Source organism: Musca domestica, unplaced genomic scaffold (genome assembly GCF_030504385.1).
Source record: "Musca domestica strain aabys unplaced genomic scaffold, Musca_domestica.polishedcontigs.V.1.1 36, whole genome shotgun sequence".
NCBI lineage: Eukaryota > Metazoa > Arthropoda > Insecta > Diptera > Muscidae > Musca > Musca domestica.
In genome coordinates, this window is record NW_026712318.1 from 661,373 (window position 1) to 683,736 (window position 22,364).

The 22,364-nt window shown below is 33.5% G+C and overlaps 1 protein-coding gene across 10 annotated transcripts in view; it reads left to right on the forward strand.

The window, feature by feature from the left end:
- The window catches only part of LOC101895716 (PAN2-PAN3 deadenylation complex subunit PAN3-like), an 88,608-nt gene extending 69,506 nt beyond the window's left edge, over positions 1–19,102 (forward strand). For 5 of the 10 annotated variants that reach the window (XM_059125997.1, XM_059125998.1, XM_059126000.1 and 2 more), the window contains 13 exons: positions 641–717; positions 4,608–4,700; positions 8,189–8,704; positions 8,788–9,274; positions 11,464–11,580; positions 11,661–11,781; positions 11,848–11,973; positions 13,411–13,540; positions 13,606–13,742; positions 14,356–14,547; positions 14,616–14,778; positions 17,034–17,150; positions 17,317–19,102. In XM_059125997.1, the coding sequence (XP_058981980.1) occupies positions 641–717; positions 4,608–4,700; positions 8,189–8,704; positions 8,788–9,274; positions 11,464–11,580; positions 11,661–11,781; positions 11,848–11,973; positions 13,411–13,540; positions 13,606–13,742; positions 14,356–14,547; positions 14,616–14,778; positions 17,034–17,144 (2,270 nt within the window). In that variant the 3' untranslated portion in view covers positions 17,145–17,150; positions 17,317–19,102. The remainder of the gene's footprint in view (positions 1–640; positions 718–4,607; positions 4,701–8,188; positions 8,705–8,787; positions 9,275–11,463; positions 11,581–11,660; positions 11,782–11,847; positions 11,974–13,410; positions 13,541–13,605; positions 13,743–14,355; positions 14,548–14,615; positions 14,779–17,033; positions 17,151–17,316) is intronic. The other 5 variants (XM_059126003.1, XM_059126004.1, XM_059126005.1 and 2 more) reach the window with 2 other exon arrangements.
- The last annotated feature ends 3,262 nt before the right edge of the window (positions 19,103–22,364 follow it).

Below are 22,364 nucleotides of genomic sequence, written 5' to 3' on the forward strand. Positions count from 1 at the left end.
TCTTATATTTCCTTTATCTCCCATGATTAACACTCAACTGCTAATGTCATAGCAGGTATTTATATTTAAAATAAATATTAATAATATTATTGCAATTATTTTGTTTATCTGTCAATATAATCTGCAAACAAATACATTCGTATCGACCAACATACACACACACACACAGATAATGCATTGAATTAACAATAACATTGTTGTTGGTGCAATTGCATATGTAAGTGAATTACAATCTAGACGCCACCCGTCCTCTCCAAAACTGTGTCAGCAAAAATTTCTTCTGTTACGAATATTATTGTCAGCTATTGCGTGTCCATATTCATTCTTCTTAAGCAATTATTTTTAATAAACCAAATTAACTGGGTTAACGCCCATTAATCATATCGCAGGTTAACTACAATGGTAGAGAATTTATAACGTATTTTTTTACATAGTTACATGCAATTGCAAATGACTTGTGATTATTTTTTTTGACAATGGTTGCAAAAAAGCCTGAATCTCAGAAAGATAAAAAAATCGTAAATTCCTCCAAAGAATAAGATTTTCTCTAAGAACCCATGAATAAATTTATTTAATTTTTATTTTCTAAAAAAATTGTTTGCAAGTTTTTAATTTTTCCATTATTTTATATTTATTTCAGATACGGCTGCTATGGATCCAATCTTTTATTCTCCATCAAATGTCATACCTTCTGAAAGTAAACTTGCAACATATATGGTAAGCAAAAACGTTGACAAGAAATTCAATCAATATTACAATTCTATATGCATATTTTAATTGATATAAACAAATAATTGATTAAGTCTAGAGAAAAATTTAGGATATACATTATGTTCCCAGATCATTTATATTGGAAAAATATGTTTTCTTCTCACAAATTGGCCGATTCATTTGAATTATTATATATTTCGAAATACAAGATATCCTTCAATTAGAATTGTATTATATTTATATACTACATCAACTTGCGTATTATTACTATATGTTTGCTTTGGCCAAAATGTTTGTAACACATTCACCACTTTGATATGATTTTTTTTGTTATTATTTTAATGACATTTTGTTCGGTCTATTGGTTATTGATAAACATTCGATTTAAGGATGGATATATTTTACTTGATATTGAGGTGCTATATCTCTAAATGTTAACTAAAATTAGTTTTTATAAAAGAATTGGACCATTATTTTTTACACTAGATATAATATTACAAATATATAGCGATGTACTTACGCACAATTTCCAAATAGTACACAGTGCAAAAACTTCATTTTTCACAATTACAGGAAATTCCCACTATATTATAAAAGTAGAGCTATATTGGTGTTTTGAAAATGTATATTACAAAGTAATGTACTTCCTTCGCTTTATATGAGATATGTAATAATTTTTAGAAGTTCGAAATGGATACTACAGCCTATGACAGAAAATTATCTGTGCAGGTCCACGTCTTCGTATAGTCCCCATATAACGGTACCTCCCGATATTCGGTATTTTCATGATTTTAGCGATATTATTCACCGGAATTGTTTCAACTTTGGTATTTGAAGTTCGAAATGGATGACAATTTTATGTCTTAGGCTTAATATCCATTTCGAACTTAAAATACCAAATATGAAACAATTCCGGTGAATAATATCGCTAAAATCATGAAAATACCGAATATCGGGAGGTACCGTTATATGGGGACTATACGAAGACGTGGACCTGCACAGATAATTTTCTGTCATAGGCTGTAGTATCCATTTCGAATTTCAAATACCAAAGTTGAAACAATTCCGGTGAATAATGTCGCTAAAATCATTAAAATACCGCAAAATTTTTGCCTTTAGTCTTCGTATAGCCCCCATATGACGGTACCTCCCGATATTCGGTATTTTGATGATTTTAGAGTCATTATTCACCGGAATTGTTTCAAATTACGTATTTAGAGTTCGTAATGGGAACTACAGTCTGTGACAGAAAATTGTCTATGCAGGTCCAGGTCTTCGTGTAGGCCCCATATATCAGTACCTCCCTATTTCGGTATATCGCGAGTTTAGGTACAATACCCACTGAAATTGTTTAAGATGTCGTATTTTACGTTCGCAATGGATGCTATAGCCTGTGACAGAAATTTGTCTATGCTGGTCCAGGTCTTCGCACAGCTCCGATATAACGGTACCTTCCTATATACGATATTTTGATGATTTAAGCTACATTATTCACGGTTTATTTCAAGTTTCGAATTTAAATATGGTAATGGCTTATGACAAACAATGCCTATGTAGGTCCACGTCGTATAGACCCCAATATAACGGCTATATTCGGTATTTTTTAAATTATTTTTATTTATTTATTTTTTAAAAATTTCAAAATTCGTTCCAAATGGAGGAGGGTATTCAAAGTTCGGCCCGGCCAAACTTACTGCTTTTTAACTTGTCATACTTCATCTAATACAGATACAAATATTAGTATGGAAAAAATTACAAGAAATTCGAACATTTATATCCAATTTTAAGCGAAATCATAAATTCCAGAACATCACAGCTTCCTGGTTGCGCTAGTAAAAATGTTTGTGTGTGTGAAATTTGAAGAGAGTTGGATGCTTATTTCGCTTTCTTTGAGCGTTTGGTTTTTCTCCCCCTATGTGAGAGTGGTATCAGAAGGAATGGTGCGATCTCTACCATCTTGTGTTGGAAATATGTGGAGATATTAAGATGTGCCTATTCTGAATCGAATCGGATGTTAATTTCGCGTTTTATGAGCTTCACCGATATTCAAAATTCTGACCCTCTGTGGGGGAGATACCAGAAAGAGTGGACCGATATATTTCATCTTCACACCAGACCTTGGGTTAATTAAAATATTCTGATGTGTGTAATTTGAAAACAATCGGACTCTTACATCACATTTTAATAGAGTTATAATTATTCAAGATTTTGACACCTTGTGGGGGATGTACCTGATGGAGTGGATCAATATTGACCATTTTCGCACTTGACCCAGCACTGATACAAATATTAGGATTTGCAAAGTTGAAGCAAAACCGAATTATCATTTCCCACTTTTCTTTGTGAGGTAACATTTTTTTTTTTTTTTTTTTTGAAATTTTCGACCTTTTGTGTGGAATGCATGAGAAGGAGTGAACCGATTTTGCCCATCTCCAAACTCATTCTAAGTTTGATAATTTTATTACAATGCACCAAGTTTTGTTAAAAAAGGTGAGGATTCGAGTAAACTTCACTGTTTCTTAAAATTGGAGCGAGTTTCTCGGAGGTCTTGTTCTAATATAAAGATATCCCTGATTTTAGTCATTGCAAGGGTATACCCCCAGCCATACTGCTACAGAGGATATATATCATTTGATTCGTTTTCAAAAATCCATTTCAGGACATTTGGAGTCGACACCCCTGGTCCATCCATCGGTGGAAGGGAGTATCCAATTTGGTCCAACGTACGATTTATTATGAAACTTAGAACTAGTTCGGAGATGGGCAAAATCGGCCCACTCCTTCTGGTAGCTATCCCACAAAAGGTCACAGAAAATAGTTCACCTCATAGAACAAGAACTGATCTTCCACTTTTGTGAAAAATTTGCATCCTAACATTTTTAATGTCAGTGCAATAAAAAACATGAAATCTTATATTATGGAGATTATGGAGTAACCACTGATACCTATACTTCCCTCACAAAGGGTCAAAAATAACTATCGTAAAGCATACGTTTTGCACACCATCCGTTCCTGTTACATCACCTTAAAAAGCTCACATTTTTCGAAACAAAATCATACGTTTAGCTCATAAAAAACTATATACTTGATATGGTTCAAACTTGGTCCGTGGTAGAATCTCGTACCAATCTTCCAAAAGGTTAACATTTTGAATACCAATAACTTTCATAAAATAAGACATCAGTGTCCGATTTTCTTTGAACTTTTAATATCCCAATTTGACAACGCTTGACCTGGCATGAAGATGTGTCGGTCGACTCCTGCTATATCTCCCACACAGATTTACAAATGGAATTATTGCCCCATCTCCTTCAAAGTTCGCACAGTGCAATATGCTGAGGTTAGATTTATGTCAATTTTAACATTTTTATGATTCCATTTGTTGAAGTTGAAACTACTTGCAAAGATTTGCCCAAGTCTTAATATTGGTCCCATGTGTAACCACTTGTTTATTAAAAGTCTCAAAGGATTTAACTGAATTTTCCAATCTATATGCATGTTATTTAGCTTTTTTTGTGCAAAAGAAAGAGTATAAAAAAGGCTGGGTTTGAGTTTTAAGTTCTCATAATACCATGGCCCTCAATAAAACTGAGAAAAATCACGCGACTACAATTTGAAACTTTGAGCAACTTGGTAAATTGTTGATTTTTTTAATCGTTTTATAAAATATTTATATTCGGCATATCATATGTGTTACAAACGCTCAATCCAAAACAAATATGTAATAATCATCTTTCGCACTTAAGGATTTTCTATATTCAAATTAAAATACTCTTTTTTGTTTATTTTTCCCTTTGTGATATTCTTCAAATCATTAATATTGTTTTCCTTCTTAATTTTTTTATTTAACTTCATTTTTGTTTCGTAATTGCAAAACTCTAATCAATTTTGCAAAGAATCGACAAAATGTTGCAACGCCAACATATGGTATGAATGCGGGATTTTCCTTACTTAGCCTGGATTCACCGCTATCGATTAAGAAGTCGCAGGTAAACAATGTTTGTCATGCACAAGAATTTTTTGTAAAAATGTCCATAGTTGTGACACCAATAGCATAGTTTATAGCGCTCTTTCTCTCTTTGATAGTTGACATAGAGATAACAGTAATATCAACATATTGTATTCTATTGTGTAAAAAATATGTATATGTGACACGTTTCAATGTGCTTGTTCCAATAAATTTGCAATACCAAAAATTGTGTATGTTTGTAGTTTAAAATGTGTGATCGAAATTAATTTGTAAATATGTAATTAGGCATACTTGACACAAAAAGAGAGAATAAGGATATATAGATTAATTCATGTGGAAAGGATTGTAATTGTTATTCTGGTTATTGGCCAAGTAATTGTATGTAGAACACGAAATCATTTACAAGACAGGCACACTCACAAACACATTCACATATGTACATATGTATGTATGATTCATATGTAAGTCATAAAGTTTTTGACATTTATTAATCTCACTTTGTTAAATTTCCATACCGTCTGCAGCAAGATATTTTTGTGACCCACTAAGAAGAAATGAAAGTTAGAGTTTACAGAGAAGTGAAGAGAGAGCAGTGCTCTTATATTATTCGGAAATGGAAAAAGTTTGTTATACTAAATAAGTCTGTCGAGATTTTCTTAATGTGAAAACGTTTGTTATGTTAGAGTTTAATATAGAGTGTTTTTTTTTTTTTTTTAATAGATAGGAAAATTTTTCAAAAAGGAATCTGAAAAATGTATCATTTTTATACAATCCACCATTCTATGCAGGGTATATTAGCTTTGTCTGTTGTAATCACGATGTCTTTCGAACGAATTGAGACAGGAGGCTAAAATTTTGCATACATGCATAGTTCTTAGGTTCGTAAATGGGTCATGTCGGTCCACATTTTCGTGTAGCCCCCATATAACGGTACCCCCGATGTTAGGTATTTTGATCATTTCAGCAACATTATTCACCAGAATCGTTTCAAATTTCGTATTGGAAGAATCTAATAGGTACTACAACCTATGGAAAATATTTTACCAGTACATAGACAGTTTAGGTTCGTATATGGGTCATATCGGTACACATTTTCGTATAGCTCCCATATAGCGATACCTCCCGATATTCGGTATTTTTATGATTTTAGCGACATTATTTACCGGAATTATTTCAAAATTTCATAATTAAAGTTCGTAATGGGTACTACTGCCTATGACAAATGTGTGTATGCAAGTCCACGTCTTCCTATAGCCCCGATAGTCGGTATTTTAATGATTTTAGCAACATTTTTCACCAGAATCGTTTAAAATTTCGTATTGGAAGATCCCAATCGGTATTACAACCTATGGAAAAAAATGTCGTCTTCATATACTCCCATATACCGGTATCTCCCTATAGTCAGTATTTTGAGGTTTCAGCAACATTGTTCACGGAAATTTTTCAAGTTCCTTCCAAATGGTGGAGGGTATTTTTTACTTGTTTAAATTGAAGACGAGTAAAATATATAACGAACCGAGTTTCACCAAATGGTTGAATATGAAAAAATCTATTCAATTTGGGCTGACATTACATATATGGTGAGCAATAACCGTACAATCAGATGAAGATGTATATCGAAGCTCTATATAGAAATCTGAACCGATTATTATTTTTCGAGCAATATCTGATGCCCGGTAGCAAATATCATTGTTGTGGAGTGCATATTACGCATGTGAGGGACTTTAGCACCAAATCGATTAATCGATTAACTTATTGAGAGGCGAATTCGTGCACGTTCGGCACCGGTCAACTGGCCCCCTAATTTAAAGTTTTAAAGTCGATTTAAAGTCTTTAGACTATGGCTCATGTTAAAGCTCATGTCTATACAAAAGAGACCACCTATAGTTACTTTTGAGGATCTTCATAAAATCAAATTCTGAGTCTACTTATACATTTTAATCCGTCTATCCGTCCGTCTGCTCATGAATTTTCGTGAACAAAATGCTGGTCGCATTTATTATCCGATTGACATGAAATTTCTCAAACAATATTTGTTTGGCCCAAGGACGAACCCTATTGAAATTGGTGATAATCGGATCAGATTTAGATATGGCTCCCATATATCTTCAACCGATTTCGTTTAATTGTGCCCAAATGGCCAATTTAAGTCCAAATGAACTGAATTTTCAATTCCAACCGAATTCAGTCTAGAAGCAAGTACGTCAAATTCGGTGAAAATCGGTTCATATATAGTTATAGCTCCCATATATATATATTTCATCCGATTTGGGGTTGTAAGTCCTTCACATGTGTAATATGCGCTCCACAACCATAATCTTTGGTACCAGATATCAGATACAGCCTAGAAATACCTCCTCCAAATTTTATCAAGATCGGTTCAGATTTGAATATAGCTCCCATATATATATAAATTTGGTGGAAATCGCTATATCTGAACCGATTCCCACCAAATTTGATGTACTTGCTTCTAGACTGAATTCGTCGGATGTGCCATAATTCAGGTCAGTTGGACTTATATTGACCCATGTATACAACAATGATACATGGTATATACCAAATATCTTATAGAGAGAGCCAAATTTAATCGAGATCGGCTAGATTTGAAGTGCATTTCGTGACGTATGTTTCAATTTTGTGAAACTCGGCTCCGAAATATATATTTTGAAGTGATATTGCACTCTATAGCAATGTTTTTTGGTATAAAGGATAAAAATGTCTCCGTCAAATTTAGTGAAAATCTATTCAGAATTGGGTATGCCTCCCATATATTAGTTCTCTCCGAAACCAAACTATAACTGCTCTAACGCCAAATCTTGATAGGTGGAATGATCTACTTCAAATAAATTCTTTTGTTACGGAGCTCTGCTAAATATTCATAGTAGGGTAGGGTATCATATAGTCGGCCCTGCCCGACTTTTGACTTTTCCTTACTGGTTTTTACTACATTTTAGTACTTTTTGTACCTTTTTAGTACGAATTTCCAAAAACCCAGCCTTATCACCCTCCTACACGCTAAGACTGATCATCGGGAAAAATTTCAAGGTACAATTACCAAAGTGGACATTAAAAAATAATCGGAATCGAAAAAAAATATTTTCGTATTACCGCTTTAAGAAAATAAACTCCGTGGAAAAAATAAAACATTTAAATTCTTATTTAAAGTCTATGTACAGCTGTAATATCTTTCATGTTCACATCATGTTACGATCTGAAAATTGATTCAGTTTTCTTCGGACTGCTGCTGCCGAGGGACTTGTAGTCTTAGCTTAATAAGTAAATTAAATTTTATTGTAAATTGAATATAGAATATTTTGTTTATCGTGTTTACTTGTTAAAAAATAAATATTTATATGTTTTGATAATGTTACGTTATGATAATGATATAAATAAATATTTATATATGTATATCTCTCGTAAAGCATCAAAATTAATCGTTTTTCTCCATTTTCTCTCTCTATCCTCCTTTACACAACCGCTTTTTTTTGCACATTCGTCGCCGCCTAGGTAACACAACAATCGCCTGAATTCATTCCAACACGTATCAATTCATCGCCAAATTTCTATTCGCCGTATCACAATACGCCCATGCTAAATAATGGTCTCAATGGTGGTGTCGCCAACGCTGTAAACGGTCTAACACCCACCAGCAGTACGAGCAACAAATCGGTCAATGGTACACCGTCTATGCTGGGCCTACAGAAAGCAACAGCCGCTGTCGTGGCACAACAAAAACAATTACAACAGAAGCATCATCAACAGCAGCAGCAACAACAACAATCACACCTCCAACAGCAACAACAGCCACAACATAGTCTGATAAACGGTGGCTCACAACAACAAATTGGACCACCGAACGCCAATCAGGGATACGTAGGCATGACAACCACCACACCATTGAAGGGTGGACGCAGCAGTTTGCGGCGCAATGATTCACCCTCGAGTATAGGTGAGAAATCACCGCCGCGCATAACACCGCATGCATCGCCCATACCCACAACATTGCCCGCCAGTGTACATCAGGTAAGCTGGATAGGAAATTAAGAAAGAAATTGCTTTCCAAAACTGCAATCATTGAATTCCTGTTTTTTTTTTTTTCATTTTAGGAAAATGTCGGTGGCACCGTCTATTTTTATCCAACTGCCAATCACACAACCGCCCAAAGTTCCAGCGCTGTCGGACTTGGAGCCGGCGGTGTTGTCGATACGGTCGCCTCACATCACACTGGACAAACGGGTGGCGCCTCCCTAACGCCCGTCCAACCCTCAATACTGTATACAGGTCATGTCTATCCCGGTCCTGCGTCAAATGTCATAACAATGCAACCGAAAACCCAATTGGAGTCGGCGTTCTTTATGCCCGACGAAATGCGCAGCGAGGTTTTGTCGCGTAATGTGATCTCGAATTTAATGTTGGACGCCAGCGAAACAGCACAACACGCCCTGCCATTAGAAGTGGATAATTATCATTCGTTGTATCCATTGGAAGCGTTACCCGTACAGCCATTGCATGCCAAGTTAACTCTGCCCTCGTCAACGTACAAGGCGACACACAGTACAACGGGAATTAAATATTGTCTGAGGAGATTGCATGGTAAGTAATGAGGAGGATATGGGTTTTGGGGCGAAAAGGATTGGGGAATCAACTAGGGGAATTGAACTAGCTTCTAAGCGTGCTCCTAAAAATCAACATACCAATAGGGGCAAATAAAAACAATTTTAGAAATTGAAGGTTGATATTGAAAGGTCCTTCAATAATGTGAATATTTTGCAGAAATTTCTAACCTTCAAGAGAATCAAAAAGTGGTATTTTTAGTCCTTTAGCTCCTACAAAGCTTTCAAACATTTTTTTCATCAAATTTTACATTGTGTCACCAAAGAAAAGAATTCTCCTACTTTCACTGTATAGCAAAAAATAATTGCATCAATGTTCCCAAAAAAAACAGTAAGGAAAAGTCAAACGTGGGGCGGGGCCGACTATATGATACCCTACACCACTATGCATATGTAGTAGAGCTCCCGTAAGAAAATCGTACCACCTATCAACATTTTTCTTAAGAGCAGTTATAGTTTGCTATAGCGTGCATGGTATCACTTTGAGAAGGCCTATATTAAAAATATATATATATCGGGGCCGAGTTTCAAAATGGAAACATACGTCCCGAAATTCACTCCATTTGGGCTGATATTAGCCATTATTTGCACAATAAACCTGAAATTGTATGAAGGATATATATTGGAGCTATATACAAATCTTAGCCGTTCTCGATTAAATTTGGCAATAGAATTTCCGAACTGTCGAATGCATATTACGAATGGAAGCTAAAGCTATATCTGAACCGATTTTCTTCACACTTGATGTACTTGCCTCTGGACTGAATTCGGTCGGACGTTCCAAAATTCAAGACTTTTGGACTGATATTGGCCATTTGGTACACAGTTAACCCGAAATCGTTTGAAGATATACTTATATCCAAATCTGAAGCGATCTTCATAAAATTCGGCAGAGGTATTTCCGAGCTCTATAAGATATCTGGTACCAAGTATCATTGTTGTCGAATGCATATTACGAATTTGAGAGACTTAAACACCAAATCGGAGGAAACAATTCGAATTCGATGTACTTGCTTCTATACTGAATTCGGTCGGGTGTACCAAAATTCAGGACGTTTGGACTGATATTGGCCATTTGGTGCACAAATAACCCGATATCGGTTAAAGATATATATATGGGACCTATACCCAAATCTGAACCGATCTTAATAAAATTAGGCAAAGGTATTTCTACGCTGTATCTGATATCTGGTACCAAAGACAATTGTTGTCGAATGAATATTACGAATGTGAGGGACTTTAACACCAAATCAGATGAAACGTATATTTGGGCCACGAAAATCGTCCTTAGGCCAAACAAATAATATTTGCAAAATTTCATATCAATCGGATAAATAATGCGATCTGCATTTTGTTCACAAAAATACATGGACGGATGGACTGACATGCATAAATCGACTCTCAACATTTAGAATAGAGCTTTGAAATATAATAAAAATTATTGGATTAAATCCGGAATCATTGGTTTTAGAAATGGAACATGTTGGTCCACTATATAGGCAAACCACGATTTCAAGAATTTCTTTACGTTTTAGTAATATTTTTCATTTAATTTTTATGTTCCTTATATTTAGAAGCGCTACTACCAAAAAATTATTTATATATGTCCACGTTTTAGTACTGCCCTTATATATAAAGATATCCCCTGATTTTAGTTAGGCTTGGTCATATATTCCGATATTGCTTTAATTGATATGGTTTTAACTTGGACCTTGGTTTCAGAGTAGCATCCATATATAAGTCATCCTAATAGCATTACCAGTTATATTGTCGAACTTACTATATACCTAAAACGAACAGATTCCAAGAAATCTTAACTGAATGTAATCAAAAATGGGCAGAACTTCCCGTTCTATTTTGGTTATCTCCTGACGCAACTTTAAAAACGTCGATACATGTGTCTCATATTTTTATACTAATTTCCAAATATACTCTGTTATTTCTAAAAAACGGTGTAATCAACCATCACTGTAATTCGGCACTCCAACTTAGCAGCGGAAATTCAATATACTATCAATATAAGTCCCCAATATAGTATAGCCCCATGATTTTGGAACTTTATAAGTCTAAACGATATTTTTTAAACGATTCGGATGTATTGTAATTTAGTTTCAAAAACTCACATAAAGAATTTATTTATTCATAATTTTATATTCTTTTTCATTCCAGGTTTCCGCTTACAATCAACAAAATGTATGACAGTTGTGGAAATGTGGAAGAAGTTACAACATTCAAATGTGGTACAATTACGTGAAGTCTTCACAACAAAAGCATTTGGTGATAACTGTAAGTATTTCGATCTCATCCATCTTAAAATCAATTTTCAAATCTTATTTCAAATCTCTTCTGTTTTTCGTACTTAATAGCATTAGTATTAGTTTACGACTATCATCCAAACTCACAGACGTTATTAGCGAAATATTTCACACCACCGCCAGAAAGTAATGGCTACAATGATCCATTCCAGGGCGAAGCGCGCCCCTTCAGGTAGACATAAACAATCAAATATGAATTATCAAAAATATGTTCCTAATTCGAATTAAACCCTAACAGTCATAAGAGCAATTTACAACGTACAACGGGCAATGGTCCTTTATTGCCCGAGGCAACAATATGGGCAATAATTATGCAATTAACCGCTGGTCTACGTGCAATCCATCAAGCCGGTCTAGCCTGCAGGTGAGTGGTGAATTATAAACTATATATAAAATATTTTATTTGTTGAATATATAATCAATTATGTTCCATAAAAGAAAAAATCTATCATCTTCAAGAACCTTTTTATACCCTACACCACATAGTGGTAAGGGTATTATGTCTTTGTGCATTTGTTTGTAACATGGAGAAGGATCTTCATAGGAGAAGGATCTTTTGAGGATCTTCATAAAATCACTTTTGAGTCGATTTATGCATGTCAGTCCATCTGTTCGTCAGTCTTTCCACGTATCTTTGTGAACAAAATGCTGTTTACATTTATTATCCGATTGAGATGAAATTTTCCAAACAATATTCGTTTGGCCCAAGGACGAACCCTATTGAAATTGGTGAGAATCGGTTAAAATGTAGATACATCCCCCATATATATCTTCAAACGAATTCGGGTTAATTGTGCATCAAAGGGCCAATATCAGTCCAAATGACATGGATTTTGGTACATTTTACCGAATTCAGTCTAGAAGAGAGTACACCAAATTTGGTGAAAATTGGTTCAGATATAACTATAGCTCCCATATATATCTTTCATCCGATTGGGGGTTGTAAGTTCCTCACATTCGTAATGTGTACCCCACCAGAATGATATTCGGTACCCGATATCAGATACAGCCCAGAAATACCTCTTACAAATTTTATCAAGATCGGTTCAGATTTGGATATAGCTCCCCTATATATCTTCAACCGATTTCGGATTAATTGTGCACCAAATGGCCAATATCAGTCCAAATGTCCTGAATTTTGCCACATCCGACCGAATTCAGTCTAGAAGGAAGTTCATCAAATTTGGTGAAAATCGGTTCAGGTATAGCTATAACTCCCATTAATATGTTTTATCCGATTTTGGATTTTAAGTTCCTCACATTCGTAATATGCAATTCGATATCAATGATATTTGGTACCAGATATCTCGGAAATACCTAAATTTAATAGAGATAGGCTAAGATATTGATATAGCTTCCATATATATCCTTAATCCGATTTCAGGTTTATTGTACAAATAATAAATAATGGTTAATATCAGCCCAAATGGAGTGAATTTCGGACTTACATTTCCATTTTGTGAAACTCGGCTCCGATATATATTTTTTAATATAATCCTTCTCGAAGTGATATCATGCACTCTACAGCAATGTTATTTAGTATAAAAGATAAAAATATCTCTGTCAGAATTGGATATGCCTCCCATATATTAGTTCCCTCTAAAACCAAATTATAACTGCTCTAAAGCCAAAGGTTGATAGGTCGTACGATATATTTCAAATAAAGTATTTTGTTACGGTGGCTCTACTAAATATGCATAGTGGTGTAGGGTATCATATAGTCGGCCCGCCCTACTTTTGACTTTTCCTTACTGTTTTTCATATTTTATGTTAAAAAAATATTTTTTTCTTTTCATTCCAGAAGTTTGGATCCAACGAAAATAATTGTCACCGGCAAACGTATACGTTTTAGTTTTAGTGGCACAAGTGATATCGCACAGTTTGATCCAAATGTTGCAAATCCTCTGGCCGTTGTCAGTATGCATCAACAGGTACATAGCTTAATAATTTAAAATTATATCAACAAATCTAAAACTATCCTTGTTTCTTATTCCAGGAGGATCTAACAGCATTGGGTCGCCTAGTATTAGCATTGGCTTGCAAATGTCTGCAATCGGTACAACGTGACAATGTACAATCCAGCATTGAAATGGTCTCACGTCATTACTCCTCCGATTTGAGAAATTTTATTGTGTAAGTTAGAGAGATACAAGGTGATTTATGAGGAATGTATGGATATATACAAATTCAGATTTACACTACACATAGTAAAGTAAAGGTTGAAATTTTGTGTAAATTTAAAATTGGTTTAAGAAACCTACATATATGCCACAAAACGATCATCTTCAAAATAAAAAAAAAAATATTAAAATGGCAGATACAACTACATAAACATTTTTTGGAGTTGAACCATCTCATTATAACTTAACATTCACAAAGTGCATCTAGAGAAAAAAGAACAGATTTTTGATTTTGCGTGAATCTTGAAATCTTAATGATCTTATAAACAAGTGAGACATAACTGAAGTTGAACCGCACAATTTTTTGACCAATCTTTCAAAAAATGCTACGCAAAACGGGACCCAACTGTATTCCAAATCAAGTTACATTATGAGTCTCTGAACAGAAGAAATCTGTAACCTCATCAAAGATATCAAGTTGATGGTTTTCGACAAATTTTTCCCGGAGCTCTGATAATCTTTCCTTCCAGTTTCTAATTTTTACATTAATTATTTTGTAAATTTTTATACATAATTATGATAGATTAGATTGCAATATTTCATTTTATTTTCCTTTATATTTCCAGTTATCTATTTACAACGACACAAAGACGTTCGGTCACTGATTTAATGCCAATGATTGGTGCACGATTTTATACACAATTGGATGCTTTGCAGGCCCAATGCGATATGCAAGAGGACGAACTTGCCAAGGAAATGGAAAATGGACGCCTTTACCGGATATTGGTTAAATTAAATTGTATTAACGAGAGGCCAGAGTAAGTCACTGGAAAAAGAAGAACTTGTTAGGAAAATGATAAAAAATACCATTTTGTAAATTTTACAGCTTCAATTTAGATTGTACTTGGTCTGAAATTGGTGATAGATATATGCTGAAATTATTCCGTGATTTTTTGTTTCATTCCGTCACTGAAGATGGTCGGCCATGGTTGGATCACGCACATATTGTACAATGTTTAAATAAACTTGATGCTGGCTCATTAGAAAGAGTAAGTTGCCATTTTTCTATGTGTCTATATGTATAAAAGAGAAGTGAAATAACTGACTGACTGACCGGAAATCAATCACCGAAGAAGCGGCTCAGGGTAGAAGCTTGAAATTTTGCAGCCGTCCGTGTGATAAGTCAGGGTTTTTGGAAATTCGAATATTACTAAAAGTATACGAAAAGTTCTAAAATGTACTAAAATTGGAAAAAATTGTATTGGGCAAACGGAATGAGAAGATGGGTAGTTATAACAAAGGGTTTTTTGAAATTCGAACTTTAAGATTACAAAAAGTTCACAAATGGTACTAAACTTATAAAATGGAACTATTTGGTATTATGTGCATGGATAGAGCCAAAAACAAATTTTGAAACAAGGTTGAAAAGGAAGTTTAATATATTAAGGTGGTTTTGGAAATGTGCACTAAGTGTTCTAAGTGGTACTTAATATGGAACAGTTTAGTTTTGACTGAAAAGATAAAGGTGAAAAATTTTAAATTTTGTATTGGGGTCCCTATCGGAGGTAGATTTGTGATATATACGTGGTTTTGGAAATAGGTACTACAAATGCACGAAAAGTACAAAATAGTACTGTATTGGTATTGAGTGAACAGATAGTGCTCGAAATCTCAAATTTGGTATTAGGATCGCCGTTCGTGTTTAGCTTGGGCATATAAAGTTGGCCTATGTACCATTATTGTACGTAAAAGTACTATTTGGTATTGGGTAATATTTGATATTGGGTGATTTTGATATTTATATTACTGATGGTGTATGTGTTTGAGATTTGGCGGTGGTTTGAAAATACTCCTATATTTGTACGAAAATTACTAAATACCACTAAGTTTGACATTGAATGAAGGGATAGGACTGGAATCATCAAATTTGATATAGATGTTTCTGGACCTTGTTTTCGATATGCTTACCATAATTTTACTAAATTTGGTAATTGGGGAAATTTAAGAGCTAAAATTCTAAAATTTGATATTGAGGCCACAGCCGGTTTCTACTGCTCACATATGAAGAAGTTCTGGGCAGAAAAATTTAATTTGGTCCATTGTGCAACTCTTGTACAAATACCTCCTTCGGTAGACTTCAAAACGAAAGATTTTGAAGACTTTAAAATGTAAAATGTAAAAATGTTCCTATTATACTTTCCGTAAAAGGGAAAAATTGAAGTCAGAAAATTGAGTACAATACATGAAGCTTTGATTAAAAATTTTTGTCATACTGCACCAATGGTGCATTTTAAGTACTAACAAGAAAAAAAGCAATTAAGTTCGGCCAGGCCGAACTTTTTATACCCTCCACCATTTGGAAGAATCTTCGCTCAAATGAAAACCGTTTTATGGGGGCTATACGAAGACGTGGTCCTGGATAAGTAATTTTTGTCATAGGCTGAAACAACTGAAAAATGCCGCAAAAATCATGAAAATACCGAATATCTGGGGGTACCGTTATATTGACGCTATACTAAAACGTGGACCTATGTGGGCAATTCTCTTCTAGGAGGTAAAGTACCCAGAAGGAACCCCTTGTGTGGATTTGCAGACAATTCTATTGAAAGATTTGCCTGAAGTCATCAAAATACCCAATATAGGGCGTTACCGTTATATGGGGGCTATACGATATGCTTGACCTATATACACAATTCTCTTCTAAAGGATAAAGTACTAACAAAGAACTCCTTCTGTGGATTTTCAGACAATTCCGTAAAAAAAATGTGGGTACAATAATTAAAATACCGATTATCGGGAAGTACCTTTATATGGGGATATACGATATTGTAGACCTATATATGCAAATCTCTTTCAGGGGGTAAAGTACTCACAAAGAACACCTTGTGTTCTTGAAAAATGTGGCTAAAATCATCAAAACACCAAATATCGGGGGGTACCGTTATATGGGGGCTATACGATATGGTGGACCGATATAACCCCTTCTTCGAACTTGACCTGCTTGCAGACAAAAGACTGATCTGTGCAAAATTTGAGCTTCCTATTACAAAAGACGGACCGGCGGACAGTGCTAAATTGTCTTAGAATTTTACGCTGATCAAGAACATATATATACATATATTAAGGTATACTTTTTGATGACGAAGTAGCTGGCACTTGCTAGTTGTTTTATGTTTTAGCTAGTTTAGTTGCTCTCTCTTTATTTAAAACCGGACGTTAAAAATTCCTTTTGATTTTGTATTGGACTTTATTTATTGACTTTTGTTTGTACACTAATGACGTATTTTTCCCCTTTTCTTTCCAGGTTCAACTCATGTCCCGTGATGAACAATCAGTTCTAATTGTTACTTATGCTGAGCTCAAAAATTGTTTAGACAAGGCATTTTCTGAATTGCTGGCTAGCGCTGCCTCATAATGATAGGTAATAAAATACATACACTTCCATTTTATTTTCTTTATTGGTATCGAATATTTCGATATGCATACTCTAAACACCTCGATATTTACTAATTTATTATTATTTTATGAGCCAATAACTAATATCCTTTCATTCTCTTTTCTATTTTCTAAAAAAAAAATAAAACTAGACTATCACCATGTCATTGGCACTACTCCTTTTATCCCTTTTGAAAAAGAAACAAACACACAAACAAACAAACTTTATCATTTGCATCATCAAATCAACTATCAACAAAAAGGAAAAAGAAAACTAAAAGAGAAAACAAACCCTTCCCCAACGAAAATGTTACCATTACAACTACAAAAGAAAGAAAGAAAAAACTATAATTAATTGTTAAGCTTAAAAGTTTTTTTTACCATTTTATTTGAAATGAATCACCGAAAAACAACAACAACAATTCATTCAAAAAGGCATAATTAGTTAAATAAAACAAAAAAACACAAAGAAATAAACATACGAACGAAACGAAATTAAGAAAGAAAAAAACCAACAGATATCCAAAAAAAAAGAAAAGAAAAACTTACAAAAAAATGGAAATCTCTTTAAACCAAGAAAAAAATTGAAAAAAAAAATCTTTGAAAAATATTGTTATAAAAATTGAAAAAAAAAATAAAATCAACAAAAAACTATATTTTTACATAAAAAACAAGAAGTGAAAAAAGAGAACAACAACAGCAACAAACAAACAAAACCGAACCTTTTTGAAAAGCCGAGAAAAGTTTTTAACAAATCGAAACATTTTCCAAAACAGTTTTATTGTATGTGAGATATATTAACAATTAAGTTCCCTATCCTGTCCTCTCAGACACAAACACACATACACACTGTCAAGTGCAGAAAGAAATCTGACTGGAATCAGGCAGCAAGCAGCAGCAACAGCAGCAGTAATGCGAATACAAAGAACAAGAAAATAAACAATTTTTTGAAACAACATTTGTTGGCCCAGAATTTTTTTTTTGGTATTTATTTTTATACAAAACGAAGAGCTGTAAATTAAAACCAACAAAAAAAATAATAATGACGGAAAAATATACCAAAAAAGAGAATAACAAAATAACGCAGCCTGATTGTAAACATGGTCATATCTTTGAAATGCATTTATGTCCATTGGTGTATAGGCATTTGAAATAGTTTTGATTTGAAATTGCAGAAAACCATGTAAATTAAAAGGTATTCTTAGCTGTAAATTAAAGGGGTATTGGTGTTTTAAATAAAAAGTTACGTTTTCACAAACAAAATCCGAATTTGCGGATAAAAAAGGAGATAGGGACTCGCAAAATATTTTCCATTGCGTTACGTACTTTTTGTTTGAACACCATGTATGTATTTGATTTTTTAATTTTTATTATTAGTCTGCGTTATTTTGTTAGAAATAAAAACAAGTGTAAAAACAGAACGTACCCACTATTTTGAAAATGACATAAATACATATTTTTACAAAAACCAAAAAAATGAAACATATTGATACATAATGTAAAGACAAAAGGGAAACTCTTGGAATTTATTTTGTTGGATCGCATAACATAATTAAAAAAAAACGAAATATCCACATTTATTGTTATTGGTTATTGTTTCATCAACCACTCAAATTATGTTCTACAGTTAATTTTACAAAATACTTAAAGGAAAAAAGGCTCGTGTCTCAAGCAAAAAATGGTATGTCCTCTATATTTTCAATAAAAAAAATTATATCATGTTTATACGTTTTTGTTTTTCTCTTCAATACCATGTCCTTTATGGCGATCTTCAAATATATTCCTTGCTAGTTTTTCTTATTTCCGTTTTGGCAAACAATAAAAATATTTGTATTTTATTTTATTAAACAAAAAAACCAAACAGCACCACCACCACCTACTGACATGTAAATCCAAGAAAAAGAATTGTATAATAAAATCAAATATTTGTCAACATTCTATTATTTGCAAAACATTTTGTGTATATGAACAAATTAATTAAAATATTAATAATAATAATGATGATCCATTACAATTGATATCTTGTTACATGCTACTGTTGCTTTCACTTTTTCGTTGTTAACACACAAACGTTTTCGATTCTGCCCTTCCCCCTTTTTTTGGATTTTGTTAGAAATTCACCCGTTTTTGCAAATCTAAAAACCCTTGGTCCAATTCTCTTTTTTCCTAAATTTTGTAATTTTCTTATTTTTTAAACAATTTTACTATTTTAATTTATAATGATATGTTCTACCATTAGTTTTTTTTCTCATACATTTTTTTATTATTTAGGAATTATAAATTATTATTAATGATTGTACTTGAAAGTAAGACTTATATTTAATTATAAAGAAAACAAAAAACAACAACAACAAAAGTAAAAATACAAAAAATATTTCAAAACAAAAAATGAGAAAAATGTAAAAAATGCAACAAAAAAATAATAAAATGTTTGAAAAAATTTTTAAATGCCGTTGTTTTTTTTTAAGGTTGAATGTTGAATAATCAATCTTGTTCCTCAGCTCTACTCTCAATTTTTCCGGCTTGATCCTACAGTTTGGGCTCGTATTTCAAAATTGTTAGACCATAGAACAGATATGTGGACCCTCGCAATAACTAAAATCAGGCTGGCTTCTGTCAAAAACAAGTAAAATATTATCAGTCGGTTTGGTCGACAGATGTATGCCCCCAGCCATGAGTTCTGATTATACAAACTGTTGACGCATTATGGGGGAGGTTCCAAAGCAATTGGCCAATATTGATCAATTTGTATCTGACCTAAGACTGATATAAACATAACAACGTGCCAGATTTGGACTATACCAACTACTTCCTTCACTTTATATAAGATATGTGCAAATTTTTGGAAATGTGGAAATATGAGTGAGGTAATAGATACAGTGGACCGAAGTATTCCATTTTCGTTCTTCCTCTAATACAAATAAAAATATTGGTATGGGCAAAATTTGAAGAAAATCGAACATTTATATCCAATTTCATGCGAAAAGATAAATTTCAATAAATTACATACTCATATCAGATTTCTAATTAAGATAAATATTTAGATATAGCAAGTTGTAAAGAATCGCAGACTTGTGTCGCAAGTTATGACTGATATAAGTATTTTAAATTGTAACCCTTTTAGGTAACCCAGAAGGGGTTCGCAGATATATATCATCTTCACAAGATGATAAAATTTGAAGAGAGTTGGATGCTTATTCCGCTTTTTTGGGCGTTTTGTTTTTCAAAATCTAGAACCCTACGTGGGGGAGATGCCAGAAGAGATGGTCAGATCTCGACCATTTTTATAATAGATCTTGTGTTGATGGAAATATTGAGATGTACCAAGTCTGAATGGAATCGGATGTTAATTTTGTGTTTTATGAATTTCATGCATATTTAAAATTTTGAGCCTTTTTGGGGGATTTGAGTCTTTATTTCGGATTATATAAACGTTTTAGTAATTCAAAACATTGATCCTTTGTGGGGGAGGTACCAGAAGGAATGATCCGATCTCTATCGTCCTAGAACTGACGCAAATATTAGGATTTGTAAAGTAAGAGTAAAATCGAATTATTGCAAAAAATATGTTTTTTGTTTTTTTTTTTTCGAAAATTTCGATCTTTTGTGGGCGAGGTACCAGAAGGAGTGGATCGATGTATTCCATCTTGGCACCAGACCTTGGGTTAATAAAATTATTGGACTATTACATCACATTTTATATGAGCTTTGTGGGGGAGGTACTTGATGGAGTGGACCGATATAATCCATTTTCGCACCTGACGTAGCACTGACGCAAATATTAGGATTCGCAAAGTTGGAGCCAAATCGGATTATCGTTTCTTTTTCTGTGCAAAGAATATATTTTTTGAAAATTTCGAATTTTTGTGGAGGAGGTACCAGAAGGAGCGGACCGATACATTCCATCTTAACACCAGACCTTGCGTTAATATAGATATTGAGATATGTGAAATTTGAAGACTATCGGACTCTTACATCACATTTTATAAGAGTTGTAATTATTCAAAATTTTAACCATTTGTGGGGGAGGTACTTGATGGAGTGGACCGATATATTCCATCTTAACACCAGATCTTGGGTTAATTAAAATATTGGGATGTCTGAAATTTGAAGATAATCGGACTCTTACATCACATTTTGTAAGAGTTGTTATTATTCAAAATTTTGACCTTTTGTGGAGAAGGTACTTGATGGAGTGGACCGATATTGCCCATTTTCGCACCTGACCTAGCATTGATGCAAATATTATTATATGCAAATTTAGGGCAAAATCGGATTATCCTTTCTCTTTCTGTGCAGTGAATTGTTTTCTTTGAAAATATTGAAATTTTGGGTCGAGGTACCGGAAGGTGTAGACCGATATTGTCCATCTCCGAACTCGATGTAAGTTTGACAATAATATTAAGATGTACCAAGTTGGATCAAATCGGATACTCCCTTCGAGAGTTATCGTGCGCACCAGCCAGCCAGGCAGACGGACGGACATCGCTAGATCGGCTCTAAACGTCCTGAAACGGATTTGGTCCAAAGAGACCTAGAGTCCAAAACCTTTATTTCGATGATATATGATATATTGTAGTATATTCTGAAATGTATAGTAAAAATTTGCGTTAAATATTTCTTCTTTTGACACCTTTCCTAAATTCTTATAATCTCCTTTTTACTACATCTGAATTTTAATAATTACAAAAGATAAGAAACAATAGATCAATATCATTTCCAGCTATGGTGCAGCCGTAACATTTATATTTTGAAGATCCTAACCATGTTTTAAAGCAGTATAGATAACTATCTTTTTTAGTATAAATCCGAAAAAACGATACTGCCTGTATTATACATGCGATTTTCTTCTCTCAATGCATATATAAAATGATGATTGAATATTTCTATGAAAGCGCTTTCTTTTCTTTTGAATATTTCCAAAGAAATTACATTCACTTAAATAAATTACCAATTTTGCCTCCTAATTAAATGACCATCCTTTCCCATCTTTCCTTGGAATTCTTTTCTCAATAACATTTGCCTCTTTCCTCTGTTCAAATCGAAATAGTGACTCATCCGAAAATAGTTTGATGACTAGAGCTATTTGTGGAATTTCCGTGGGTCATTATCCTTTCGGTCGTATGAAGTTGGTCATTATATTTCGTGGACATGATGTTATTTGAAATTAAACAGACACAATTATTGTTGTATTAGTATT